The 21,786-nt window shown below is 34.4% G+C and overlaps 2 protein-coding genes across 2 annotated transcripts in view; both read left to right on the forward strand.

The window, feature by feature from the left end:
* CalpC (calpain C) overlaps positions 1 to 14,733 on the forward strand; it is a 298,680-nt gene extending 283,947 nt beyond the window's left edge. Inside the window, exons 10-18 of the mRNA XM_069818993.1 lie at positions 424 to 537; positions 3,175 to 3,293; positions 4,997 to 5,042; positions 7,776 to 7,902; positions 9,397 to 9,455; positions 11,926 to 12,073; positions 12,305 to 12,421; positions 12,598 to 12,656; positions 14,540 to 14,733. Of these exons, the coding sequence (XP_069675094.1) occupies positions 424 to 537; positions 3,175 to 3,293; positions 4,997 to 5,042; positions 7,776 to 7,902; positions 9,397 to 9,455; positions 11,926 to 12,073; positions 12,305 to 12,421; positions 12,598 to 12,656; positions 14,540 to 14,566 (816 nt within the window). The 3' untranslated portion in view covers positions 14,567 to 14,733. The remainder of the gene's footprint in view (positions 1 to 423; positions 538 to 3,174; positions 3,294 to 4,996; positions 5,043 to 7,775; positions 7,903 to 9,396; positions 9,456 to 11,925; positions 12,074 to 12,304; positions 12,422 to 12,597; positions 12,657 to 14,539) is intronic.
* Positions 14,734 to 19,504: 4,771 nt separating this feature from the next.
* Positions 19,505 to 21,786, forward strand: part of MED23 (mediator complex subunit 23) — a 55,607-nt gene continuing 53,325 nt past the window's right edge. The window contains exons 1-2 of the mRNA XM_069819006.1: positions 19,505 to 19,926; positions 21,385 to 21,629. Coding sequence (XP_069675107.1) covers positions 19,882 to 19,926; positions 21,385 to 21,629 — 290 coding nt within the window. The 5' untranslated portion in view covers positions 19,505 to 19,881. The remainder of the gene's footprint in view (positions 19,927 to 21,384; positions 21,630 to 21,786) is intronic.

Below are 21,786 nucleotides of genomic sequence, written 5' to 3' on the forward strand. Positions count from 1 at the left end.
AGCCCTTGTAGTGTACAGCAAATGTAATACTGATTTTCTTTGTCAGTAAATTGACTCTGAATTTTATAGGCCCATCTTTGTTCCTACTTATCCATTACAAACATAACAATATCCCGAAAAATTTGATTTAATGTACATGTAAGTTTTCTGATTTACTCGATTCAATTGTTGCAAACTGCTATGACTTACTTCGTTGTAATTTTCTTCTTCTTCTTCTTCTTCTTCTTCTTCTTCTTCTTCTTCTTCTTCTTCTTCTTCTTCTTCTTCTTCTTCTGTTCAGGATTAGGTCTGAAAGTGCACTTTGACATTCTTAAAGTGTCTAAAAATGTTATTCCATGTTGTAATGTTATCTTAATAAGAAAAATCTAATGAATAGACCTACATGTAAACTCAAAACTGACAAATTGCCATTTTCGTTTTCAGGTTATAGGCTTCACAGCATATTCCCTGCCAAAGAATAATTCAGAAACAATAGGAAAACAATTTTTCAAGAAGAACAAGTCTCTTGTTAATTCCCAATATACAAATAGTAGACAGGTGAGTATAATTAGGTATTTATGTAATGCTGTCATAGAAAAGTAACTGTTACAAAATCTTAGTGTACCACCACAGTCTAGTATAAACAGTCACGAAGCTCAATACGTAGTAAATATGCATCCATAGATAGTTACTAACCACTAGGATTGCTAATATCGCCTCATTACAGACAATTCGAAATAGTACCTGCACAGTCTATTGTTCCTAGTACCCTCATAAACTCAAGCTTCGTGACTGTATATACTAGACTGTGGTATTACTATACATCTAGTGCAAGAGGAGTAGAATACTTACTACTCCTCTTGATCTAGTGTCTTCGTGCTTCCTTTTTCTGAGAAAATAACTCAAAGTTCATAGGAAAAGTTTGTTTTCCATGATTATTTCCTTCAGTAATTCCTTAAGTCATTATAAACGAATAAATATTTTCAATAACATAAATTGAAAATAATTATTTTAAAACACTATTAATGGTATTAACGTTACATCTCACGAAAATGCAAAGAAAGCCTTTCTTGCATATGGTTACATCGTGTGAAATTATATTTTAAGAAATGTTTAAAATCACAGTTCCTTCAAAAAGTTATGATTGAACCCCAATGTTGTGAGAAAATTACAAATCATTGTCCATATTAGTCACCAGCACGATTCCGAAACTGACTTAATTTCAATCTCCATTTCCCGAAAGTAAGAAAGATATTTTGAGATGTAACACTCTTCTAGGGGGTGTGCAATATGTACCGGTACTTTATAAAGTACAAAGTAAGCAAAGAAAAAAATATTATCATCACCAGCAAGCTGACAACAATCAGTAACTTAGGAATTACACATCTTATCTTAAGCCTGTTTATGGATATAATTATTATTATGATCAAGATGCAAGACAAGCAACTCAGTGCAACTAAGCATTGAGCCATACCGAATAAGGATAATAATAATTTTATATATGGTATTCTCTATCTAGGGCACATCTGGCTGCGAAACCAGGTGGCCCGGGCTCGAATCCCGGTCGGGGCAAGTTACCTGGTTGAGGTTTTTTCCGGGGTTTTCCCTCAACCCAATACGAGGAAATGCTGGGTAACTTTCGGTGCTGGGCCCCAGACTCATTTCACCGGCATTATCACCTTCATATCATTCAGACGCTAAATAACCTAGATGTTGATACAGCGTCGTAAAATAAGCTAATAAAATAAAATAAAATAAATTCTCTATCTAGGATTCTGTCTCCCCCCCCCCCCATCAGAAATCTTAATTTGCACCCTCCGTAGATGACCATAATAATGTTTTCAGTAATATAATTCAGTTAAACAGTACCGGTATTTTAAATCTCATTAGTCATTAATATTATTAATAGGAATTATACACAGTAACAAATATAAATGATACTCAGGAGGAAATTAAACACAGAATAAATATGGGAAATGCCTGTTATTATTCGGTTGAGAAACTTTTATCATCTATTCTGCTGTCGAAAAATCTGAAAGTTAGAATTTATAAAACAGTTATATTACCGGTTGTTCTGTATAGTTGTGAAACTTGGACTCTCACTTTGAGAGAGGAACAGAGATTAAGGGTGTTTGAGAATAAGGTGCTTAGGAAAATATTTGGGGCTAAGAGGGATGAAGTTACAGGAGAATGGAGAAATTTACACAACACAGAACTGCACGCATTGTATTCTTCACCTGACATAATTAGGAACATTAAATCCAGACGTTTGAGATGGGCAGGGCATGTAGCACGTATGGGCGAATCCAGAAATGCATATAGAGTGTTAGTTGGGAGGCTGGAGGGAAAAAGACCTTTAGGGAGGCCGAGACGTAGATGGGAAGATAATATTAAAATGGATTTGAGGGAAGTGGGATATGATGATAGAGAATGGATTAATCTTGCTCAGGATAGGGACCAATGGCGGGCTTATGTGAGGGGGCAATCAACCTCCAGGTTCCTTAAAAGCCAGTAAGTAAGTAAGTAATAGGAACTATACAGCACTATGAATAGTTCCAAATTTGATTAACAGAAGAAGTTCAAATAAAACAGAATTAGTTAATTAATTATGTGGTAAAAATTTATGAAGATCATTATGACAAGGAAAAATGAGGAATGGTGAGAATTGATATTTAATAAACTCAGAAAATTAACATTTTGTACTGTCTTAGTAACATAGGTACTGGTACCTAATTTCTTACTATGAGAAAATAGAATGTGGAAGAAATTACAGTTACTAAATGATGGAATAAAAAATATAATAATAATAATAATAATAATAATAATAATAATAATAATAATAGTAATAGTAATAGTAATAGTAATAGTAATAGTAATAATAATAATAATAATAATAATAATAATAATAATAATAATAATAATAATAATGGCAGAAAAATATGATGCAGTGAAATTGAGGATACCACAAAATTCTAGCATTCCTCTGAAAGAAAGTGATCTCGTGCTCGGTACTCTTTTTTTTTTTCTTCTTTTTTCATTGGTGTTATTAGACCAGCACGGAGAAATTATTAGGTACAGTATACATTACACATTGCAAAGTTATTAATATCGGTAGTGGAAACACTTGTTACTATCACGAACAACAAAATGATTTTATGTATTGATGACTATAAAAGTGAACTGTGCTTTTGACAGGTGAGTCATAGGTGCCAATTGGAGCAAGGAGGCTATCTAGTCCTTCCAACGACGTTTGAACCCGGCCAGGAGTCGAGTTTCACTCTGCGTGTCTACTCCAGCAAGCCCCTCAAGCTCAAGTGAGTTCAGTGTCGTTAACTGCTACACAATGTTTATATTTCACATTCAGCCTTTGTTGTAGTTTATTCGAGTCACATAAATGCTTGTCAAGTACCGAGAATACAAAACATGAGTCCTTACCTCTGTTAGGGTAGCCCAGATATAATCAGTTTTGAGAATTATTTTTAGGTAGAGGGCATTTTGTTCAAGCAGTTTTACAAATGTTTGAAATATGCAATATTTAGAAAGTAATATAACATTAAGGAATAGTTACAAATATTGTTAACAGTACAGCTACTTTATTTTCTGTTAACCTTTAATGTACAAGAAATAAAAGTTAGCCTATCTTACACAAATATTGTATTTATGTAAGCCTAGATGTTTACATTTCGTACATATTTTTTGAAGTTATAGAAAGTCTTATTAACATGGCTCGAACAGTTGAAGATCTAACATTCTAAATGTGCTAAATGCCAATTTTTCAAATTTCATTTTATTCAATCCATCCATATGAGAATATCATACTAAATTGCCTTTGTCGTAGCTCAACTGTAAGGGTGCTATGCATAGACATTTTGCTAGCCCGCACTACGAGTGTGCTAAACTAGCCCCGGCTATCGACTGGTTACTTGTACAGAATTCGTATCATATCGCTAACACTGGTTTATGAATACGAAAAACGTTAGTTCGCTGATCATCAACTGGAAACCCTCAGTAAGGATGTCTATGAATATGGCAGTGAGTGACTCATTTGCGTGCCAAAAGACGGTGTTGTACGTATCTTAACATGTATTTCGGCAATGTGTTTTTCATAAATATCTCAGAAAGTTGTTTTTAGCACTTGGCACATTTAGAATATTAGGTCCCATGAGGAGCAAACCTTCAAAATATGACATGTCCATTTTTATAAAATACACTTTAGATGCCAAAAACTTACTTCTCTACAATGACCAAAATATTTTCTGTGGTGAAATATTAAAGTGTTTTTTTTTTTTTTTTTTTTTTTTTGCTGTAGATTCTTATCAAATTTCACCATAGAAAAAAATTCGTTTATTACAGAGACACATATTTGTAGCATTTTCTGAAAAGTGACATGTCAGGTTTTGAAAGTTTGCTCCTCAATTGTTTCCGTTTCTTCTCATGGTTTTTCTGTTTCTCCTTCACCTCTTTCTTTCTCTATTTTCATTCTTTTTCTTCTTTTCCTTGTTACCACCAAACAACATGATAGTGACATGATAATATATATCAATACAACAGGATGGTATGCCAAGACGCAACATTGATACAATGTGATGACATGTCACTATACGAGTATGATGACCACTGTGATCAATAATAATTGAGGGGGTCAGAAGCAAAGGGGTATAAGTACACTTGTTATTTTTGAGAAAATGTCGTTGAAAGTACCTACGTAAGTTTTCGTAAATTCCGTGTAATTTTTTTTTTTCAAATTTAGTATGTGATGTAGTTAGAAGATATATCCCACTGCCACTAAAATTTTAGATACTTTAGCTTGCTCTGGATGCACATAAGTCATCTTCTTAGAAATGTCACTTGTACCCCTTTGCTTCTGACCCCCTCAATTATAATCATTATTATTATTATTATTATTATTATTATTATTATTATTATTATTATTATTATTATTATTATTATTATGGTCGTCATCATCATCAACACTCATTTTATAACCATTGTACCTAATTTGTAACTATTGTTGCAGACTGCTGGACACCCAGCCGTCATTAATAAAGTCAGCCATTGTCAAGGTATGTAGAAATCATAAAGTAGGCTGTGCAGTGGAACGAGAATTCCTTAGATAGAATTAAAAGTATATGATCAATTAACAAACAATATTCTGAAAGCAGTGTGGCATAATACCCGAGTTGTTTATAGTTTTCATTTTGAATAACAAATTTATATTAGTCCTAAACAGGGTTGCCAGATGTCCCGATTTGGCGGGACATGTCCCGATTTTCATATAAAAGTCCCAAGTCCCGCTTCGATTCGAGGCAGGACACAAAAAGTCTCGCCTTTAGAAAATTGACATCACTTGTATAATTTTATCGTTACCTAGTAACTTTTTCTTCTAGGCCTAAATAATTACATTAAATTTAAATTAAGTTTCTTAACAATGTAGGTTTGCACATTGAAAAAAATAAATATTTTGGCAAGTGTAAGGTTTGTAACAACGAATTCAATGGTAATATGATATTTTTAAACATTTAAAAAGAGACATTAATCAGAAATACATGGCACAGAGAATGGAAAGAAGCTTGTTGAAAATACTGAAGTCCAGTGATAAATATGTGAGAAGCTCTAAAAATGTATACTGTATGTTAAATGGTGTGTTTGGAGCAGCAATATGCTAAGGCACAAACTAAATATGAATTTAGGTATCAATAAATTTTATATCAATGTTATCAATTAATAAACATTGAAATTTAAATATTTCGTCACATGTGATGCCAGACAGAACTATTATTAAGTCATTAAGTTAATTTGGCGTAACATTATTGCCACAAGCCCTTCAGAAAGACGCCAGAAGAACATGATGTGACTTACGGCCAGATGTTTTGTACTTGGAAAACTGTATCTACAATATGTCTTTTATTTAAATTACATTTTTGAGATTCATATTACTTTCTTCAGCTGCGGAATATTTTATTTTATTTATATACAGTCATGAAAATGTCAATTTTACCCATATTCATATCACTCTTTCTTTAAGACAAAACATAAGTACTATAGCCTATATGATGAAAAAAGGATGTCCCTCCTTGGTAGATTTAAAATCAAGCAACCCTGGTCCTAAATAATTCTGATTATAGTTTTGTATTATAAATCGTTGGTTTACAAGCAAAACACATTAAATAAAAAATTATACTCCCGAGAAAAAGACGTAGGCCTATATAATGCAGTAACCTTAGTGTATAGCATGATAACTTTTGTTCCTCTACAATTTATATGATACGCATTCATGGGTCTTACAACATGAGATTATGGATCTTGATATTTTTTTTTATGGTTACAGCTATTGATGCACCACCAGCATGTTGGACTTCACACGTTTCTCTTCCACACCCAAATACATGACAACTAGGTCATATTTGATATTATGATACTGCACCTTCACTCAAAGTATCACATAAACCGCAATGGATTTCAGTTGAAGTCATGCCCCTTTTCCTCAAGTACCGATACTGGTACTTTATCATAGCTATTTGCCCTGTGCGATCAATTTTAGAGCTGTGGTCTCACCCTCTTACAATATAATACCGATATCTGTTGTGAGGAATTAGAAACATTAAGAGTCGCAACTATGTACAGTAGAACCTCTATTATCCGTCGTAATGAAGGGGATGGGCTGAACGGTTAATCGAAAAAGTCGGATAATCCGTACCATGAAAAATTTTCGTAAATTTAGAGAATAATGCACTTTGATAAATTCCTCCATGGTCTTGTATTTAACACACTAGGTACCGGTAGTGGTAAGTCTGGTTGTCAACGACGGATTTTTAAGGGAAAGTGTCTGTGGAAAGATAGGAATAGTGGAGGTCTCGTGTTGTAGATTTTCATACTTTATACACTCTAATCTCGTATTCTGATGTGAGATGAGCCACAGTTTCTCTTTCCCCAAACCACTCAATTTTTTAGGCCTACACTTTTTTTTCCGATACTTAGCACAACAAGATTTTTTTTCAAACCCATAGAAGAATTTTTATACAGAAGTTATATACAGGGTCCGAATTAACGGAGGGGACGGGGTGATTTCCCCCTTGTTGGAAAGTTTTCTCCTTTCGTAAATTCATATTAACATCCCTGCCAACTTCTATCCCCTCCTCACAAAATATAATTGTTTTAATACGAGTATATGTACTTTATGAAGTACAAAATAAGGAAAGAAAATAATATTGATGTATTATCATCACCGGCAAGCTGACAACAATCAATAACTTGGGAATTACACATCTTATCTTAAGCCTGCTCATGGATATAATTATTATTATTATGATCAAGATGCAAGACGAGCAACTCAGTGCGATCAAGCATTGAGCCGTATTGAATGAGGATAATAACAATTTTATGTATGGTACTCTCTATCTAGGATTCTATTCCCCTCTCATCAGAAATCTTAATTCGCACCCTGGTTATATAATACGACAACTCGAACAGTACACCATACTTGTAAGGTTAAAGGCTTGTAATAACACTCTAGAAAAATAGCATGCTAATACAATATATAGTAATATTTCTGCAACAAAAAAGGCGAGAGAAAGACAGACGGATAATCCAACAACCGGTTATTAGGGTGACGGATAATCGGAGTTCTACTGTACCAGTATTCAAATATGTGTGATTACATCAGGATTTAAACAATGCTATCGTATTCGAAATATATCAGGGCAGGGGTGGAGTCAATGCATCTTCGTTGTATTCTGTGTGCTATTACTGGTAACATTTCTCTGTGAATTAATGCGAGTCTTTCTTTTTATAAACAGGCGCCAGCTACTCTGGATGGGAAGAGTTTTAGCCAGTATGAAGCTGTTTTCTTGCAGTTGGCTGATGAACATAGAACAGTGAATGCCTTCGAATTACAAGAATTACTGGATGCTTGTTTGCCAAATGGTAAGGACAGTACCAGTATTAGATAATAATGGACAAAATTATTTGTGTAAGAGTAATGAAATTATATGTAAATTATATATTAATAAGTTAAATATATAACATTTTCTTCATTCTTAGATACACTGTTTTAACACTTGTATAATCACTGAATAAGTAATAACTGCTTTACTGTGTTAACATTATGGTAAATTACCTCCTAGGTTTCGGAGAATGACGGACACCACATCGAAACTAGTCAGCCAGGTAATTTACTGTAATATTAACGCAGTAAAGCAGTTATTACTCGTACTTATTCAGAGATTATAAAATTATATTCAAAATATTATTGAAAACAAGAGTAATATAAATTATGTATAAAAATAGTAGACCTACTTTATTGCCATACTGTACAAATATGAATAAGAGTAGGTACTGTAAACAATAAGGTGCAAATTTTCCGACATGCAATATGATTAAAAAGAAAAGTAATAATAGAACAGTGATACAGCAACATTATGTAGTATCATCATCATCATCATCATCATCATCATCTGTTACATAGATTAGGCCTATTGGCCTGTTCCGACATCAGAAACTGGAAGCAATCTTCTCATCTTATAGGTCTTCCTATTAATCTCTTTTACCTTACAGTCTATATTGTACCCGTAATAATTTCATCCATTAATGTGATTGTACCATTGTCTTTTATGTCCTTCTATTTTCTCTGTTAAACTGAAAATATTTACTGGTGAATGTTATTGAACAAGTAATAACTACTTCACTGTGTTAATATTACGGTATAAATTTTGATGGTGTGTTACTGATTGACTAGTTTTGACGTGGTTTGCGTCATCCTCTGAATCCTAGTCAGGTTTCATGATTTGATTACAGTACCTGGTTGGGTTTTTACCGAGGTTTCCCCCAACCATAAGGCAAATGCCGGGTAATTTTTTGGCAAATCCTCGGGCCTCACATCATCTCACTACAGCTCCCCAAAATATTGTTAAAAAATTGTAGAAAATTACAAAATTGTAAAACTGTAAAAATTGTAAAATATTGTAACAATTTTTAAAATTTGTAAAAATTGTAATTGTAATATTGTAAATTTTTGACTTGTTCCACATCTTAAAGCTTCATTGCTCATGTAAGATCTATGGAATATGATAAATGAAATGAAAAAAAAAGAGGATGGCACAAACTACGTCGAAAATAGTTAACCAGGTAACACACCACCAACATTTATAATATTAATACAATGAAGTAGTTATAACTTATTCAATAATTCTCAACAGTGATTATATAAGTGTTAAAAGAGTGTATCTAAGAATGAAGAAAATATTTAGTTCTTTCCTTACACTTTCCACTTGATCCATAAGTGTATAACCCACTGTTGCTCTTAAAAATTTAATTTCAGAAGTTTCTATTTTCCTTTTATCCGATCTGTTTACGTAGTATTAATCTAGATTTAGTGTAAAGTAGTTACTTTGTGTTAATGTTATGTTTCCTTTGTTCCAGATTACATCAAGAGTTGTGCATGTATGGAAGTGTGTAGGCAAGTCGTGCTGACACTGGATGTATCCTTTATGAAAAATGACTATTCTTTAAATTAATTAAAATATTTGGATAAGAAATTGTAGCTCATAATATAACGTTTGATGATTACTAGAACGTTTGATCATTATAAAATTAAGACTCTGAAATCTCATTTTCATTTTATTATTGGTGAAAAAATTGGGGGCATTGGAGGTCTGTATTTCTTGACTTTGACACTATAACGAGGTGGTGTAGTCGGCACCACACTTTGATCGCCTTTAACCTCAAAGAATGACCCAGTATTCACTTTGATAGGAGACTGAATGAACTTCGGGGTCATTCTGAGAGTTTTAGCAATAAGGAAGTTCCTGTTATCATTCAAGATCGACCCCATGACCTCTACCAACTGAGTCACCCAGCTTCTATACATTTTATTATTGGGTCCTACATAATTGAATTTTGAAACCTACATTTAAACAAAGAAATCTCTTAGAAATGTAAACATTATTTAAAAATTTGCAACTCTTATTTATGTGTTTGTAGCCCTCACATTTAGATCTAATATTAATATAGTGCAACATTAGTAATTATTATTCCTCTTAATTTGTTTCATACAACTGCAACAGTTGTTGAAACTACATTTGAATCATTCACACACAGGTCATGATGGCATTTCGTTCTGGAAATAAAATCTATTCACAGAAAACATTTCTCTTTTAGATTGCAACTTTGAAATATACTGTGTATTGCAAGAAATATGATCACAATATTATCAAATTGATTTAATTTAATAAAACATGATTAACCTTACTGGTATTACAATTCTTACAGGACTTTAACAGAATACAGTTTATGGTAGTAATTTAATGTTCATGGTCCTTGGATTATCTCCATTCGCTTTCTAGTCTTCCTGTGAAGCTGTGAAATGTTCATCGTAGGTCTCACATCTCATAGATTTTCACATTCTTCCAGGCATTCAGCATTCATTACTGTATCGGGTTTCTTGCATAATATGTATTCTTCTGTTTATAGAGGTCTGCAGAATAATAAACTTTTCATTTCACAGTTTGAGGTAATGTAAATATTTTCTTAATTTAAGAAATGACTGAACAAACAATAAAAACTTCCAATAGGTTATGAAATAGACTTCACTACAGATGAAATTTCTTGGTTAACGATTTATTAAGTTATGTGGTGATTCAGATACGGTATGTTAAAATCGCCATACACTTCATAAGTATTCAAATCAACCAAGTACAGTAGTTTCATCATTTTTTTATATATACTTTTAAGGCTTCCATCAGAATGGACAATGATTGGAGTTATGAAGTAAGGAGCAGAAGACGAGTTTTGGTTCCTTTTCTGAAAGAACTAGGAAAAGTGGTCAATTTGCAAGACTGTGTGGTGATAAATTAAAGATTAACAATTTGATCTTTAGTGTTGAAGAATGTCTCGAAAGCATTAAGGAGCCGGTAGTAGGTTCGGAAGAAATGGAGAGGAATAGGAGAGTCCTGAAGGAGAAAATTAGGGGATTAGTATCGAGTAGCATTGGAAATGATACCAGCTCGGACGACATTCATGAAAATAACAAGGCAAGCACGACACGGAGTTCATCAGACAGACATGGAATGCGGAAAGAAGCAACTTCAAGCGATCGAGTAAAGCTTATGACGTCATCTGAGGAGGAAATGTCAACATGTAGCAGAAATCTACAAACGCGTCAAAATTCCTGCAATCAGCATTTTGAGGCGATTCCAAGGCGAGTACGTGAGTTGCGGAGTCAGGGGAAAACAACGACAAGGCAAGTGAAGAAAAATGGAACGGATTCAGGTAGCAGTAATGAAAGAATAAAGGCGAATAGTAAAAAGAAACATGATTTAAGAAGTTGGTGTAGTTGGTAAGTAGTGGGAGAAAATACAAGAAAATAGTAGGGGAGGGACAAGGATATCAATAGGAAGTGAAGTGAAGTGAGGGGAGGATATAAGTGTGGGGGTCAGCAATAGAGAAGTGGGGAAATACAGATGGATAGGCCGGTGAAGGAGAGGTGACAAGATACATTTAAAGAGAACATAAGTGAAAGAGACGGAAGTAAGTTATGACTTGCATAAATTTGCTGTGTAATAAGGTGGATGGCACTGTATACAAATATGTAAAGTGCCATCTCACCGGAAGAAAGTGCTTAATGACAAATATATATCATATCTCATATCATATCTCTCATATATACTTTTAACACTTATATATCAATGATTAAATTTCTAACTTCTTTACAGTGTTAATTTTTAGGATTTACCTCGCTTGACTAGTTTCGAAATCTTGTGTTTCATTGTCCAAATGGACAATGGCTTTGGACAATGAAGCACAAGACTTCGAAACTAGTCAAGCGAGGTAAATTCTAAATATTAACACGGTAAAGAAGTTAGAAATTTAATCAGTGAAGTAGTTTCATATTCTGCATTGTCTTATTATTTTGACGTATGCTAGAATTTTCAATTCCTTAACTCTCAATAGAACTCTGGAAGTGGTCGACTGAAGTTCAGTGACTTCAAGGATTTAATGTGCAGTCTGAAATACTGGCAGACATCTTTCAAAAATCATACACGAGAAAAAACGGGCATATTAAAAGCAGAACGACTCAGAGATGCTTTATTGGAAGTTGGTATGTATTTAAATAAGAATTTCTGCTCTTTCATCTACAATTACATGGAAAAATAAATCTGTGAAGCTATAAAATAACAAAATTCTGAAAGATTTCACACTCATTCCTCTCTTCTCTTCTGTGTAAAATATAAATTATTTGCCAGTATTTTTATTTAACTTCTCAAATCTAAATTAAAACAAAATGGTAATAAATAATGTATTATTATACTGAAATATTTTATTATTTCAGGCTTCCAGTTGAGTACAGACGTGCTTTCAATTCTCATTCTTCGCTATATGAGAAAAGATGGTACTCTTCGCTTTGGCGATTTTGTATCGGCCATTTTACATCTCAGTGTTGCCTTCAGTAAGTGATAATTTCTTAATTTGCTGCAATGAATTGAGATAAATTAAGTACCGTAGCTTTCAATTACAATTTGATATTACGACACTTTATTAAAAAGAAAGAGTACCGGTGTTTAATTTGTTTTTGTGTTGTGGTGTTTTATATTGGTTGTGTTAACTTTTCTTTTCCATTGGCAGATTTGTTCGAAATGAAAGATCCACTTCAGAATGGAAGTATAAAGCAAACTCTCGCAGAGGTAATGCTAAATTATTGACTTCCACTACATATCTTGAATGCATGATTGTTATGGGAGTAGATTAGTACTGATCAAATCAAATGTTTATAATATTACATATTAGTATAGTACTGACTATCATACGATTCTTTTATATTTGCACACCTGGTTGCAAAACGGTATTTGTCGAATACAGGGGGGAGAGCCATTAATCCTTCCCATTGAAGGCTTTAAGAAACCAACCTGGACAAATACCCAATGTCCCATCCCTACCTTCCCGTGGTGCAGCTGTTAGTAAGCATAATTTTACAAGCTGAATTAGCACTGGTCAGCTTGATGAGTTAATGACGGAATTTGGTATAATTTTCCTCTATTCAATACCTAATTCTCTCTTTACCCTTTCCTATCCAGTCCTCTGACTGAACTCTTACTTTCTTCGACCCCGACAGTATTAGAGCATTCGAGGCCTAGGGGTCCATTTCACTTTCCTTCCTACCCTTCCTACTTTTCTGTTCCTAGTGCTGACCTGCTATGGCACTAAAATCGTCCTCCAGTGGTTTAAGGAGGGAAAGTTGGTGATCAACAAGATCTCCCAACTAGGTCCAGTGGACCCGTCGACCAACAGTAGGTGTGGTCATCCAGACATTCTGGGGGTTGTGTGTGAATGAAGTAGCCACCAAGACATTAAAATATGGTGTTCACTTAAATCGCCTACAACTTGCCATTTAACATATTGGAGTGCAAGAGGTCAAATGATTTTATGGTCAAATGCCTGGCATTAGAAAGCAACAACAACATATTTGCACACCTTTCAAGCGCAAACCAAAAATCAACTATTGAAAGCAAAATATACAAAATATTTAACAAATTAAAATATGAATATTTTTAGTTTTGTACAAGAGAAAGTGTGAAGTATAATTGCTAAGAAAAAGTTGTGAGTTAAGTATACTAATAGCTGAAGTAACGTAATACACAAATAACTTGATTAGAAGTAGGCCTATTATATTTCAATACCGGTACTGGTACTTAAAATGTTGATACAGCGTCGTAAATAACTCACCAGTACTAAAAAAATAATAATTTAATTATGTTTGTATTTTTGTAAATTATTGCAATCTTACTGTAAGACTGGATAATTGTAACAATACCCATGTGCATATTTGTACTCTTAAAGAAGTATTATCATCTCTCCATTGTTCACCAAACAGGTAAAAAAATGCATAAGATAAATGTTAGCAGTGCAATAAATGAAATCTTAGTAAATTAATAACGAATGTTAGCAATCCGATACAGTACCGGTACTTTCTTCTTAAGATTATCTCTGACTTTTGCCATTATATGAATAATTCATCATTGCTCGTACTTGTATAGAGAATTACAGGGTGAGCAAAACTTCACTGTATTGCTTTATGTGATGTGATGGTAGCCTATTGCTATTTACTGGCATATTTGTGTATATAGACACTGTCATAACCAAAACACATGACGACATTGTCATAGAGTGGGGTAGGGAGAGAAGTTCGGTTGTATATAATTTTTCCATGAAGCAATATAGTTAAATTTTATTCGCTCTGTATTTCAGATTAGATAGATTTCTAGCACTTTCACTTTCTTATTTTTTTCTTCCTTTCAAGAGTGGGTCAATAAAGTCCTGATCTGTGGCAACTGAATCTCTCAATTTACTCTTGGGTTGGCCAAAGTTACATGTTACAAAAGAGTAGTAGGAATAGTTTCGTATAAATTCTACTTACATATTGAAAATATTAATTTCATTATTATTTTATTACTTCCACTATGTTTTTCATTTTAACCTTTTTTCGTTTGTATATTTTTCATTCAATATTGTGCTTTAGGCCTAAGAATGGTCTGGAAAAAATTACATTATAAATATGTTTTACTTTCAGTGGCTGAAATCATCCCTTACCTGTTGACGTGTCATTTGAAGCATCAGCGTCCAGAATTGAAGTGGTGCTTTTGATTCGAAGTCAATATGAACATTTCAGTGTTGTGTGAATGAATATTTTACGTACGACAGTAAAATTGTACGATTTGTGTATATTGTACATATTAAAATAAAATATTAAGTATGTGTGTTAAATTCTCATGTTAATAGTTTAAAGAAGTCTTCAAGATTGCTGAATTTGGCTAACAGAGTCATCTATACCTGTGCCTTACCACTCTGTTAAAAGGATAATAAGATCAGAATATAGGTAACAGTTTAAAAAAGTACAGTGCTTGTAAGACAAATATAAAAATGAGAGATATTATGCAGTACATCTAATTCAATAACATACTTCAACAAAAATCTGCAGTGGCAACTTTCAGATTACTTACAGGCCATGATTGTCTCAATAAATATTTACACAGAATTGATATTACAGAATCTCTTACATGCGTTTTCTGTAATAAGGATCAAGATCATCTTCTTCACTGTCCAACTTTTTATTCGATTTTCCAATCTTTGTGCTAAATATTGGACTGCAAGAGAACAAATGTCATTATCGTCAACTGCTCAACATTAGATACCAACCAACCAACCAGCAAACCGTATTTGCTAATATGAAACAAAAAAATATTTGATTCCCTGCAAGTCTTGCTGGAAAGGAATATACAAAGCTCTTTTCCCTTAGATCTAGTTCTAGTCCATTTTAAACTCTCTTCCTGGTGCAAAACTGTGCTCCAACATAATGTCTGGAAGTCATTTGTATAGTCCTGATATCTTTTATTAGCTTTTACATGCAAAACATTGTGAGAAACGAAATTATGGAATATATTTTTAACTTTATATTTAATAAATGAAAATCTTAATTTCTTCCACTATTACTCCCCCTCATTTTCTATGAACCATTAGTCCCATCTAGTAGATTTATTGCATGTAAAATATATCTTTGTTCATTATGAAATATGACTAGATACAAAATTATGTGACAACAGACACCACAGTGATAACAACTGTGGATATCTATAATAGGGAACAGGCCAAACATCTAGATTCAAAATCTCGCTGGTCAGTAAAAGCTAATAGCATTCTACCTGTAACAAACTTATGATTTACACATAGAGAAGTACACAAATTGAAAATGTGTATCACTAAGTCAAGAACAGCTTGGAAGAGCCAGTGACTCCATCTATAAAATCCAGTGGCGTAGCATGAAATTTTGAGCAGGGGGAAGCTAATTCAAGTTGTCTTTCATGCAATATGAGAAAACGTATTACAAAAATACAGTCTTAAAATAAATAGTAGTCAATGTCAAGTCAGCAGTCGAAGATTGGTTGGAACATCATAAGTAACACCTTAAGGCATGACCTCAAATGGTACGTAGTAAAATATGATTTCACAGTTTACACATATCTCTTAACAAATAGACACGTATACGTATAACATTAGCTCACTCCCTGTCGTACTTAGAGAAATCACAGTATTAGTATCATTACGTAAGTATGCGTCTGTCTTTTGGTTATGTCCTTCATTGACAGCAAGGGAGTCGGTCATTTGTTTTTTAAATCACACTTTTGTTTGTAAGTCAGTCTTGATAATACAATTGTCCTAAAAATATTCAAGTAAATTGGTGTCAGGAACTGTTATTTCGCTTATTATTTATTATATCAGCCACAATGCACACTAACACTTCAACTGAACACAATTGACGAAAAGGGATAACTCGGAAACTACTTATTTTAAATGTTAAAGCTAGCTTCTTGCGAGCCTTGTGACTAGGGTAGTTTAGTTAGAAAGGAATGGAAAATCTGCGGGGTGGATTACACAGAAGAAACCAGTCTGCTTGGAAGTTGGTGTGTGCAGGCTTCTTGTTTACTGCTGCATCACAAATCATCCTGAGCTGCCGCATCACAATATTTAACGCATAAATATAAATTCTATTAAAATTAATAAATAATTTTCTCCATAAACTGCAGGTTTATTATGAAATTATTATTAACTGGGGAAGCTAAGCTTTTTAGCTTACATTGACGCTACGCCACTGATAAAATCTTAACTTATAGAAGATGCTGGAAGTATCATCTTCCCTTAAATGAACTTGCATTGTATCAGGAAAATACATTCTGACTGTCACAATTAAGTTCGGCCACTGTAATGTTTCGTAACTCTGTGATTTTAGCATATGTACCAGTACAAGATTTACACCAATTTCGTTCATTTTTCCTCCGTTAAAATTGTATGCTTTCACTCTTATTTTTTGTTCTGCACTGAACCAGTAGATTCAATTTTTTTCACGATAGCTTGAATTGCAACTCTGGAGGGAGACAATTGATCAAGAAATGTCTGACGCAGTAGTCACTGATTTGTTTGGTGTGACAAGACTTCAAGACTGTGAATTTTATTAATAGCACATTAAAAAAATGACCAGGATTGATCTCCAGATGCTGTGAAATTTTATTTTCGACAAGTGCTTTCAGGACACACTTTTTCTCTATGTTGACAGATCGTAAGTTTTTCTTTCATGGAGCCATTGTAGCACTAGGTGTAGTGGCTAACATGTCTTCCTTGTATTCGGGATGTCAGTGGTTCGATTCCAGAGAACGACTATCTTGACATGTGGTTTTCATGGTTCCCTAAGTCTCTCCAGGTGAGTGCTTGGATAGTACTCATTGGCTCTACAAGGGCCACAATTACGACCCACTTCATTCCTAATCATTCTCCTTCATAATATACATTCATATATCATCTTCTCACCTTCTGCTACAGATCGGCCATTTGTTGAAGTATCACAACTGGCTGAGTATGCTCCCCTCTATAGAGAGAAAAGAGCATTAGAGGCAAGTGCTGAAAAGTGGAGATGCCTAAAAAGAAAAAAAAACGTTTAAGAGAGTTTAAATCAGTAGGTCACTAGACATCAACCTATGTTTTAACTCAATCTAACCTAATCTAGAAAGATGATTGTAGTTTTGTAGTACACAAATAGAAAAAAATACAGAATTTAAATCTCCATATGAATATATAGGCAAGTAATAAAGGATAGTTACGTGGAAAATCTGTGATGAAACCACTTGTTTAATACTATACAGTATGTAGCCTATGTCAAGCAATCTATATCAGCAAAAATTTATACATATACAGCCTCTTTTGATGTAGAATATTTGGAAAATACCTAACTTCCTATAATATCACCATGATAAAACTCATATATTGTTCGATATTACAATATGAAATGGTACCAGTATCAGTCAATGGAAGAAGTGACGTAAGAGACTGCCTAGCTAATACGTAAAATAAAAAGTGACAATGTTCACAGGATCCCTGTAACACTCATGCTTTCTGTTGGATGTTATTGTGAAATTTAGATTTTTAAGGAATTGGTTCTTCTTTATAAGGATTGTGAATATGTTTGAGAGTGAAATAAATTTAATGCAATTTAGGCCCATGTATTGTAGTATTAATGATTTATTTTACCTTTATTTCTGTATTGAATGTAGACCCTACCGTATAGGCTACCACATATCTGTACAATTATGTATTTTTATGAAACTGCTGTCTGTTTCAGTCCTTCATCCAAATCTTTAAATGTAGCCAATTTAGTTTCCAAACTTATTGATTTCCATTTAGCAGAAGCCATCACAATGCCTACTCTCACCACATCACCTGTATACTGGAAAATAACTAGGAAGACTGGTTACACATCCATCCCCTCGTAGAAATTTCCACTCTCGGGTCAAGAACCTTTTACCTGCCATCCTCCGCAAGACCTAGCTGCCGATTTATCAAAAACCTTGAAGTTAAAAATACGTATTGTTATAACAGAATGTTTCTAAAATTGCTTCATCACTATGGTGAGGGATATTTAACATTATTTATAGAGGACATTTTCGGGTTTATCATTATATTGATCTTCGTTGTATGGAGGTTTGACTGTATATGCAAGAGAATAAATCTATCCCTTAGCCATGTCTGTGGTTCAAGCACTAGTGCTCTTGCTTTCCATCCAGGCAGCCTGGGTTAGATCCCTAGTGAGTTCGTGATGAAATTTGTGGTCAACAAAGCATTATGTTGTATACTTCCATGTCCCTTTTCATTTCACCAGCATACCCCATTGTCCCCTCATTTCATCTATCATTTGCAATTAGTTAAAAAGAGGCTGGAGTGAAGTCTTAGGGATAGTATGGGTTTCTTGTGCTGATATAGAAAGGACTTGTAGGCTCCAGGTCCTGGAGCTTACTGTACTCGTCTTCTGGGAATGTTACCTGACATTGTCAGGGCTGAGGCAGGATGGTCCACATGATAGCAATGGATTCACGAATGTCACCTAGGCCAACTGTCAGATGTGGACAATCATCCATCGCACACAATGGGCCAGAGCGAGCCTATGTGCAAGGACCTGTTCCAGGTCTCTAGCAAACACCATATTGATCTGTTGTTAAGCAAGTGACGTCAGGTGTTGAAATTTCCGTAAAGTTTTATCTATTTTACCCTCGATATTCTTATATGGCATCCCGCTCTGTAGCGTCGTGGTATAAGGCATCCTGCCTAGGACTTGCGTTATGGAATGTGCGCTGGTTCGAGTCCTCATGGGGGAAGAAATTTTCTCATGAAATTTCGGCCAGTGTATGGACCGGTGCCCACCCAGCAACGTGATGCACTTGGGTAGCTACGATAGGTAGCGAAATCCGGTTGCGAAAGCCAGCTATACCACACGATACCTCCATTATAGATGGATGATCGTCCACCTCTGCTTCGGCATGTGGGCGTGAGGCCAGCAGTCGGCTGGTCGGTCTAGGCCCTTTACGGGGTGTAGCACTACGGACTATTATTTTATTATTATTCTTACATGGCGCGAAACTCTTTTGAAACATTGACACAGATCCATAGAATTAACTATAGGTGGCTCTGAGTTCGCGAAATTCCAAAGAGTACGTTCATTGCATGTGATGGTCGGAATTAGATCGGAATAATCTGCTTGTGATCGGAATCGGAAAGGGATATCGAAGCTGTCAACAAAAACGATAAACTCTTTTCGACTCACAAATATCGTGATGTATCGTATTTGACAGTATTTTGCGTTTGTTTGTTTTGCTTATGTAGTTAGAGGTGCTAATAGTAAAGATGCTTCAAGTATTCGAAAGAAGAGTGCTATTTATTGACAGTATAATGATTTGTGCTCAAAATATTACTGTAAAGATCTTGTAGATTAGTAAGATTTCTTTAAAACCTGATAATAGAAAAAGTGTAAACGATACATAACCTTATTGTGTCGTGTTTGATCATTTGGTATACCGATCATTTTAAATTAACATGGGGACAGAAATTCAGATCAATTCTATTGTAAGTGAGATACTGGTAAGTACATATTCCCACGTAAAACTGCATTAAGTTGTCATATAGAAGTGTTACTGGTAATTTTTACTTTAGTGATACTGTAGTTTTCTCTTGTCTATGGAAAGAATTGAACAAGTGGTGAACAACATAATAAATAACAGGGTATGTGAACGTTGTGAACGGTCAGCAGGTTTGTTTCTAATTGCGGCAAATATTACATACCGCTAAAAAGCAAGTCTGGAAAATAGTTGGAAGGTTTCAGGGCGAACATAACCTAAACTAACCTAACCTAACTTTCGGAGTGTAAGGGATAGTGTAAAGCATAGCTGAGTGGAAATCACACAGGAAGAAGTAGAGAAGTAGTGATGCGAACGGTATCACTAAAATAAATACTTTTACTTATTTCTTGGTGCATATATTGTGGTGAATGTAGAGTATCCAACGTCCACTGAACGAATATTTCACTTTTATCACTGCCAATGTTGCAAGGTAGGCTATAACAAAAACCTAAACGGCTAAACTAACCAAACCTAACCTGTCAAAGAAGCAACAAGTTATACTAAATATGTGTAAAATTGGCCTATGTCTCTGTAGTGGGCGGGACATAAGTAACATTGACCCTGATCCGAAGTTGCGTTTGGGCGCGGGACGAATCGTATTTGGGGCTCATTAGCTACGTGGTTGGTTTTTCAGAGGTTTTCCCTAACTGTACCCGTAAGAGAAATATCAGGTAGTCCCATGGCATATCCTCAAGATTCATATTACCAAATACCATTTCTCTATTATTGTACCAATTCAGTCGACCATCTTTCATATGAAAAGGAAAAGGCTATCGATACTAAAAAACTAATTTTGTAAATGTTATTGACATTATCAATTCAACCGACTTTAGCCTATGGATTAGAAGCCTGGGTTCTGACAAAGAAAGATGTTCAACATATAAACGAAATGAGATTCATGAGGAAAATGGCGCGGTATACACTTTGGGATAGAAAACGAAATACAGAAATTTTAGAAGAATTGAACGTCCAACCTATATTAAATTTTCTTCAGACCTACATAATTAGTTGAAAACAGCATGTCGAGAGAATGCCAACAGAAAGATGGCCAAAGGCATTGCTATATTATCGCCCTTTTGGACAACGATTTATTGGAAGACTGTTAAAAAAATGATATGAGACCATTGAGACCGCAACAGACCACTAGGTCTAGTGCTTAATTATTTCATATTAATTACCATACTGTTAGACTGGCTTATATAGTTACACTAAGCCAGTCTAACACTAACACTGAGTTGTATGCTGTTCTAATTTTTATGAAAAAGATTAGTTTTCAATTAACAAAATATACCTGTGGGAAAAACAATTCATTATGAGTGACATATTCAGTGTTTTATTTTATTCACAGTTTTAGATAGGCTAGGCCAGTTTTATTTCAGTTGTAATTATAACAAAACATTTTATTTCTGTCAACTACTAGAAAGTAGAAGCAATCGAGGAAGCGTTCAGCTGCTTCTTGGTGCATCGACCAGAAAATGAAACAGAAAAGGTGCAGAATTTTCAGCAAGAACTGCAGTCGGTGCTGGGTGGACTGAATGCGGAACAGCAGGAGACTGGTGTTAGGGCTTATCTGTTGAAGGCGGCTGAAATGACAAACCACAGCCGCTTGCAGTTGCTGCTGTCTCTGTTGGAAAACTTGGTGGCTAGCAACACCTTACCAGCAAGGTATAGTACACAGCAGGGCTTCATTTGTCTTGACTAAGGCCTTATTTTGTGGTGCATTAAAATTCCCCAAAGCGGTGCTTAAAACATACAAAAAGTGGTGGATATTTCGTGATAAAAAGTTATTTATTTTTCTTTTTTAAGTCCTAAAACTAAGCAA

Source organism: Periplaneta americana, chromosome 1 (genome assembly GCF_040183065.1).
Source record: "Periplaneta americana isolate PAMFEO1 chromosome 1, P.americana_PAMFEO1_priV1, whole genome shotgun sequence".
In the NCBI taxonomy this organism is placed as follows: Eukaryota; Metazoa; Arthropoda; class Insecta; order Blattodea; family Blattidae; genus Periplaneta; species Periplaneta americana.